Source organism: Salmo salar, chromosome 04 (genome assembly GCF_965601325.2).
Source record: "Salmo salar chromosome 04, fSalSal1, whole genome shotgun sequence".
Lineage (NCBI taxonomy): Eukaryota > Metazoa > Chordata > Actinopteri > Salmoniformes > Salmonidae > Salmo > Salmo salar.
The window spans coordinates 89273404-89281529 of NC_138294.1; the positions used below are offsets into that span (position 1 = coordinate 89273404).

The following is an 8126-nucleotide window of genomic DNA, read 5'->3' on the forward strand; positions in this document are numbered from 1 at the left end:
ATGTAGTCAACTGGGTGGGACTCCCAACTTCATTTGCTGATCCAACCTGATAGAGTCATGTCCAACTGGGTCATCAGGAGGGATCAGCCAATTGTGAAGAAAATTGACTACTTCAAAATGGAGATGGCATCAGTGGCGCTACACACCATAACGGGAAATATATAGCGATGCATTCGTTATCATGCCATCGTCGGACCATAGAAATAGAATGGCCTTGGAACCTCTAACCCTGGCAATTTGACTGTTAAACTCATGGGTCTATTCACAATGTCTGCTTGGTATTGTAATGCAATAATTTCCATGGTAATGTAGAATGTTCATTTAAATGATGCTAACTGATGTGGCTTATGCAACGGAATGTATTTTTTTGCAATGTCAGTTGAGTTGTTTCAAAAAATCACAGCACAGATTGATGGGTACACTTCCTGCTTTTACATCGTGCTCCAGGTCATCTACAAGACCCTGCTAGGTAAAGTCCCCCCTTATCTCTCAGCTCACTGGTCACCATAGCAGCACCCACCCGTAGCACGCGCTCCAGCAGGTATATCTCTTTGGTCACCCCCAAAGCAAATTCCTCCTTTGGCCGTCTCTCCTTCCAGTTCTCTGCTGCCAATGACTGGAACGACAAAAATCTCTGGAACTGGAAACACTTATCTCCCTCACTAGCTTTAAGCACCAGCTGTCAGAGCAGCTCACAGATCACTGCACCTGTACATAGCCCATCTATAATTTAGCCCCAACAACTACCTCTTCCCCTACTGTATTTTATTTATTTTGCTCCTTTGCACCCCATTATTTATATTTCTGCTTTGCACTTTCTTCCACTACAAATCTACCATTCCAGTGTTTTACTTGCTATATTGTATTTACTTTGCCACCATGGCCTTTTTGCCTTTACCTCCCTTATCTCACCTCATTTGCTCACATTGTATATAGAATTATTTTTCTATTGTATTATTGACTGTATGTTTGTTTTACTCCATATGTAACTCTGTGTTGTTGTATGTGTCGAACTGCTTTGCTTTATCTTGGCCAGGTTGCAATTGTAAATGAGAACTTGTTCTCAACTTGCCTACCTGGTTAAATAAAGGTGAAATAAATAAATAAAAATAAAAGTATGGGCAGCGACAGAACAGGAAGCGACAACCCACTCACTGTTTTTTTTCTGATTCAATGAAAGTCAATTAACTAAGTAGACCAGACCCAGCTGCTATTGCATTGGTGTCTATGGGAGACCCACCCCGTTAAGTAGACCAGAACTGACCATTTTTAATGGTAAACGGCATGAGTGAACTATCTGCCTTTATCCACCAGCATTGCTATAGGTACTCTCACAATGGCCGCCCGTTGACCCATTCAGAGAATTAATGTAGCAGGTTAGGATAATTAAGTGAAGGTTAGGGAAATGGTTAGGGAAAATGCTCTCCTAACATGCTACGAAAAGTCACTGCCGGTCGTAGCTTAATCAAAGTGCCGTGTTTTTAGGGAGTCCCTTGTGCCGTCATTGACTTGAAAGGGGATGTCTGTTCTAAGTATTCTATTTCTATGCTTTGGAATTGGTCAATACCACAGAGGAAGAAGACATTTTGTCAATACTGGGCTGTGTTTGAAATCAGAATAATTTTGAAATGTTTATATCATATTGTAAAGCATAATCTAGTATACACACCCAATGTAGGCTGTATTGCGAAGCACGATACATCTAATGACAGCCTATCATTCAATAAATATATTTATAATTAGTTTATTACACAACTTTCAACACTCAACAATCATGCAGGGATAGTAAAACAATTAATACAAATTCCTATCATAGTGATTACAATGTGTTCGTAGCATGGGCCTTACAATTCCATTGAAATAAATACTTAAATGTTCTGAGAAGGAAATAAAACGTTCTGAGAAGGAAGTAAATTGTTCTGAGAAGGAAGTAAAACATTCTGAGAAGGAAGTAAAACGTTCTGAGAAGGAAATAAAACGTTCTGAGAAGGAAATAAAACGTTCTCAGAAGGAAGTAAATTGTTCTGAGAAGGAAGTAAAACGTTCTGAGAAGGAAGTAAAACGTTCTGAGAAGGAAGTAAAACGTTCTGAGAAGGAAGTAAAACATTCTGAGAAGGAAGTTTGTCGTCGCAATAAGTTGCTAGAAGATATTGCAACAGATCCACGGGTATCTAGCAGAAACTGTGGCAGGGAAAAAAATACAGTAAAAGAGAACCCCATGTAAACAGTTTGACATAGAAATGATTAATAATGATCATCAATTTCCAAATGGGTAAAACAAATCTTCCCAGCCATTCATTTTTTTTTTTTCACCTAAAAAAAATGTCCGTTTCATATTTTGGACTGATTGGATGCAGTGATAGGCCTAAGTAATTACAAGTAAATGATTGCCTCTAATGATACAATATAAAGGTTCAGATAAATATACAAGATTAAGGTTGACAAGATAAATGTTCAAAATGTCCTATAACTGAAGTGCAACTAACTCAATGTTATAAATGCATTATTGCATTTGATGCAGACAGAATGCAATAAAATGAATACCCCATGTGGATAAAACTTTGTGTTCACAAACATATTTCAAGCAGAGTGATGAAGCAAGTATTTCAAATAGAGGACTCTGGTATAGAAATCAAGTATACTCTTATGTAACCTGCACTTATGTAGACATGGGTGTAACCTATGCATGAATAACAAGAATATTCACAAAACACCAAAGCAGAATGTACAATTCCCCCCCCCCCCCCCCCATTATACCATAAAATAACATTGTGAACTTGAACTAATATATTTATATTTCTTACCAAACATTAGTTTTTATAATGTCAATACCTAACCCATCGCAGTAAAGGGAATGGTATGTTACAATACATGTAATAACACAGTAGAACATTATAATATTGTGAATACTGTATGGCAATCAACAGTGAATGTAATATAAAACATTGCTACATAAGCACTACCTAAAAGGCTTTTGAATGTTTTGCAATGCAAAATGAAAAGCTCTTCTTCGCTTTTTGACTAGTTACGCAACTATTGTTTCTGTGTTCAAAAACTATAATGCATGTACTTCGATGCGCAGGGTACGTACTGTATACAACTTCAAACAGAAATTGAGTAGCAATTGTATTGATTATACCTGTAGTAGACATATCAGATTTAAATACGTGGGGGGGGGGGGTTCTCCAAAATACAAGTTACAGAATTGTATATGTTAAGAGGATTCATGTTTATATTTGTCCAAAAGATCTGATTAGTTGTTATGGGCTACTCTAGCATGCATTCACTTAAACATCTCAAACTGGAAGGCAGAAAACATCTGATTCTTTGGTTAAGATGATACAACACTGTAGATTGATTTGAACATAGTAGTACCCTATGTCATCATTATTCAATAAAAAAAGGAATAATTTATTTTACATCCAAATGCAACTAATCTCTCCAATGGACAAAGCATCAATTATTGTGTGGGTCTTCAATGAAAAGGCCTCAAGTGCTGTACACAATTCAATAATAAACATTATCATATTTGAAAGAATAGTATTCTATTATGATGTAAAGCAATTTGTAACTTGTATTGAAAAGCACTATACAAGTTGTTATTATTATTCTTCTTCAAGATGGTGATAGAGAATAAATCATAACACAAAACATTGCACTGAAAATTGACAACACAGGACAGCTGACACTATCCTTGCTCCGAGGTAAAACAGGGGGAAAAAAGACCAAGTTAGAGGAAGTGTTTCAGGTATATACAAAACACAATAACCCAGCCACCCCCCAAAATATACCCTACTCAAAAATACCTTGACTCTCCAAAACATCCCATGGGTTCCCCTCAGAAATCACAGCACAAAAAAAAAACTATGAAGCAAGTATGCCTCTATTATTTTAACTGCATGGAAATGTTAATATGTAATTGGGATTACAGTGACATGTACTATATTGATGTGTATTCTTCATAGCTATCAAAAATGATCAATAATTCCAAAAGTAAATCAAACGTAACAGGTAAACAACACTCCGTACCTATAGAGACACCTAGTTTCTGATTGTCTGATATTCAAATTATAAGACAAATAATAATTCAAATGGTGTAAAATGTTGTGTTTTAGTACGAAGGGAACCCAACGAAACGGACTGGAGGATCTCTTCCTGTGAGGAATTGTGCTGGCATATTTGGTGTAGTACTAGACCAACACATACAGACACCACTATGACACCAGCAACAGGTCACATTCAGTAGTCAAAACGTTCTGGAACCTAGCAGATAGAAATAAAATGTTAGGGAACCTAGCAGATAGAAATAAAACGTTCTGGAACCGAGCAGATATAAATAAAATGTTAGGGAACCTAGCAGATAGAAATAAAACGTTCTGGAACCGAGCAGATAGAAATAAAATGTTAGGGAACCTAGCAGATAGAAATAAAACGTTCTGGAACCGAGCAGATAGAAATAAAATGTTAGGGAACCTAGCAGATAGAAATAAAATGTTAGGGAACCTAGCAGATAGAAATAAAACGTTCTGGAACCGAGCAGATAGAAATAAAATGTTAGGGAACCTAGCAGATAGAAATAAAATGTTAGGGAACCTAGCAGATAGAAATAAAATGTTAGGGAACCTAGCAGATAGAAATAAAACGTTCTGGAACCGAGCAGATAGAAATAAAACGTTCTGGAACCGAGCAGATAGAAATAGAGCTGACACAAGGCCTTATTCTACATGTCAGAGAGGCACGTTTGTTCTACATGCTGTTTTTCTATCTGAACGTTGAACAACGTCCTGCTGAACGCACCCCCGGGCCATGTTTAGTCACGTGTAGACCTATTAATAGAGTGGTTGATATGAAACAATAGTTTGCTCTGCAGCCGTAATAGAAACCATGTCAATACATTCTGAGATACATAGCACCTTCAGGATCTGTTGATTTAAAAACAATAGCCATTTAAACAGTACAAAACTATCTACAGAGACTTCGTAGTAGGACAGCCTCAATACGTAGCCATTCTGACAGTAACAACAAAGACTGACCATCTGCTGTGATTTGTATCAACAATGTTATACCCCATGTTCAAATTCAAATATAGATTCATTTGTGTAGACTCATAACATACTAATTAAGGGATAGTTCTGTATTTTACTGTTAACATCAGCATAAAATTCATACTGTATTAGTTAATTGAGAAAAGACACTGCAAACAATAGAGATTGGATTAACAGGAATCATTTTCTTAGGTGAATTACAGTTCTGTGGAAGAAGTTCAGTGGGAAATAATATGTTCACTTTCTCATGTCAAACAATAACTACTCTAGTGTACTGTACACCCGCATTTCTTCATTACATAATGTATAAGCTATACCTATATCACATACACCGAGAATAAAAAAAACATTAAGAACACCTGCTCTTTCCATGACACAGACTGACCAGGTGAATCCAGGTGAAAGCTATGATTCCTTATTGATGTCACTTGTTAAATCCACTTCAGTCAGTGTAGATGAAGGGGGAGGAGACAGGTTAAAGAAGGATTTTAAAGTCTTGAGACAATTGAGACTTGGATTGTGTGTGTGCCATTCAGAGGGTGATAGGCAAAGATAAAGTGCCTTTGAACGGGGTATGGTAGTAGGTGCCAGGCACACCGGTTTGTATCAAGAACTGCAACGCTGCTGTTTTTCACACTCAACAGTTTCCTGTGTGTATCAAGAATGGTACAACACCTAAAGGACATCCAGCCAACTTGACACAACTGTGGGAAGCATCGGAGTCAACATGGGGCCAGCATCCCCGTGGAACGCTTTCGACACCTTGTAGAGTCCATGCCCCCGTTGAATTGAGGCTGTTCTGAGGGCAAAAGGAAGGGGGGGGGGGGGGGGGGGGGGGGCAACTCAATAATAGGAAGGTGTTCCTTATGTTTTGTCCACTCAGTATAGTGTATAAGCTATACTCTATATTACAAAGAAATCCGGTTTGGATAGAAGCATGCACACTGAGGAGGCACATGCCAGTAATAGTACATCTGTACACTCAACCAGGGAAACGGTACAAAACAACCCCTCTATTTGACAGCACTTAGGACATGCAACCTTCTATTTCTCCAACAAGCCATGAGAAAAGTAGGACTTTACTCGTTGGTCTCCTTTTCCTTGCACGAGGGTTCGCAGAGGCTGCCTTTGTTCATCATATTGTAGGGGAATGCTGCGGCGCTACACGTACCATAGCCTAGTTTGTTGAGGCGAGACAGGGTCTTGATACTGCCAGGGGGCCTACCAGGGCTGACCTTATATCCCGCTGCCTTGGTCGTTCCCAGGGGCCTCCCTGGGCTGGTCTTGAACCCGGCAGCCTTGGTGGTTCCTAGAGGCCTCCCTGTGCTGGTCCTGTAACCTGCTGATTTAGTGGTCCCCGAAGGTCTTCCTCTCCTTCCAGACCTCCCCGGGTTTTTCTTTTTCTTGGAGTCCTCTGGCTTTTCATTGTTCGTGATTCCAACAGCTTGGGGGTGAGGTTCACTGAGGCCATTCTGCCTCTGACAGGGCATGGTTTTCAGGGTGTTCTGGGGTGGCAGGGGTAGAGGGGGCAAGGTCATTTGCAAGGGAGGGGGTGGGGAAGCTTGGTAGAACTTGTTGGATTGGGCAGTGCATAGGTCAAAGTGACTGGTGGGGTGTCGGCCATCCTCTGCCAGGCATGACGGCCTGCCACTCATGCAATAGTCATTGTTGTTGGTCACCTGACGCATCATCTTCTGCTGGAGAAAACAATGGGATAGACGAGATGTATTGTTGAGAAAATGCAAAACTACTTCAAATGTAATGAATAACCTTTTTTTTTTTTACAGGTCTAACGCTTAACGCAAGTTAGAGTAGACACAGGAATCCTATTCCAGTCTCATCCACAAACTATTTGACTAGTCAGTAGTGGCATATTGTGTTTCGGCTGTTCTGTTACAAATCAATGCTGGTGTAGAATACTTCAAATGACAGACAACTTCTGTACTGCACCCATAATGAATTATTAAAACTATAAAAGTATAGAATATCTTGACTCTTGTAATGGTCTATTGTCAACATCCAATGCTAGCTTCGTTGAACGTGCAGGGGTGGTGCAGCTCGTCATGATTAAGACTCAATGTTACAATGGGAGTTAAAATGACTAGCCTTCCCACATCACAGTTGCCTAGTAATGCCTACTCTCTTTCTCAGCGAAATATATTAAATCAGTTAGTTGTTCGTTGTATTTTACAGACAATCCTGACACACAAAAAAAAAGCTTTCGTTTTCGCAACAAATTTAGGAAATCACTTACCACACGCTCATATACAAGTAATATGTTCAGAAATTGATGGTTCGATAACATAAAAAAAAACATGGCAAATTAAAGTAATTCATAAAACCAAAGCAATTACTGTACCTCGATTGTTTGTGGATCATGGAATGCAAAGGGTTAAAAATGACAGATCTTCTATCTTCAAATTCTACAGCCGATCCATTTTTCGTAGATCACAATCGATCGATTACTATTACTAAATCGATAACGCCTTTTGTCAGAGGTGTAAAGAAATGTCGTATTTATAGGTTTGTTGTTTTGCAGGAGAGGTTTTAGATGAGAAACGCAGCCATTGCCATTAAAAATTAATAAGGTACAGGGGACAGACTGCGCATGCGCGGTACTCCAAAAGGGAATTGCAGCAACTCCAAGCAAATTATGACTTACATTTTTCATCGTGTTTACGCCAGTTCTTGAATACATTCGCAAATTGTAATATCAACTAATTTCCTCACAATATCAATTTGTTCTATTATTTGCATGCGCAGTAAAGCTACGTCATACACTATTCCTCCAAAGACCCGAAACACTATTTGGAAAGTAGCAAAATTGATCAATGGACCATGAAATAGTTTCAACTACTTTTTCTGCAGACTAAATAATTTAGTCCAAAGGAAAAAAATCCGTTGTGCTGGTTCTTTCCACAGTAGGCTATACGTAATTATTAAACCTCCATTGTCGTCATGGTTAAGCTTGAATTCTGTCAATAAGGGGTTTCATCTTGTAGTTCACATATAATATCCCCTGTTTTTTTAAGCCACTCAAAACCCAAATCATAGCCCGATAGGATTGTCACTACAATGTAT

General features: G+C 38.8%; 1 protein-coding gene across 2 annotated transcripts; it reads right to left on the reverse strand.

Moving 5' to 3' along the window:
- Positions 1-1728: 1728 nt before the first annotated feature.
- Positions 1729-7648, reverse strand: LOC106603976 (UPF0461 protein C5orf24 homolog). Of its 2 annotated transcripts, none has more exons than XM_014198293.3 (2): positions 7405-7648; positions 1729-6739 (listed from the first exon to the last, which is right to left on the reverse strand). In XM_014198293.3, the coding sequence occupies exon 2, from the start codon at positions 6734-6736 to the stop codon at positions 6125-6127; it is 612 nt and encodes a 203-aa protein (XP_014053768.1). In that variant the 5' UTR covers positions 6737-6739; positions 7405-7648; the 3' UTR covers positions 1729-6124. The 2 variants fall into 2 exon arrangements, with proteins under 2 accessions (XP_014053768.1, XP_014053769.1); XM_014198294.3 differs by having other exon boundaries at positions 1729-6742; positions 7405-7634.
- Positions 7649-8126: the final 478 nt, after the last annotated feature.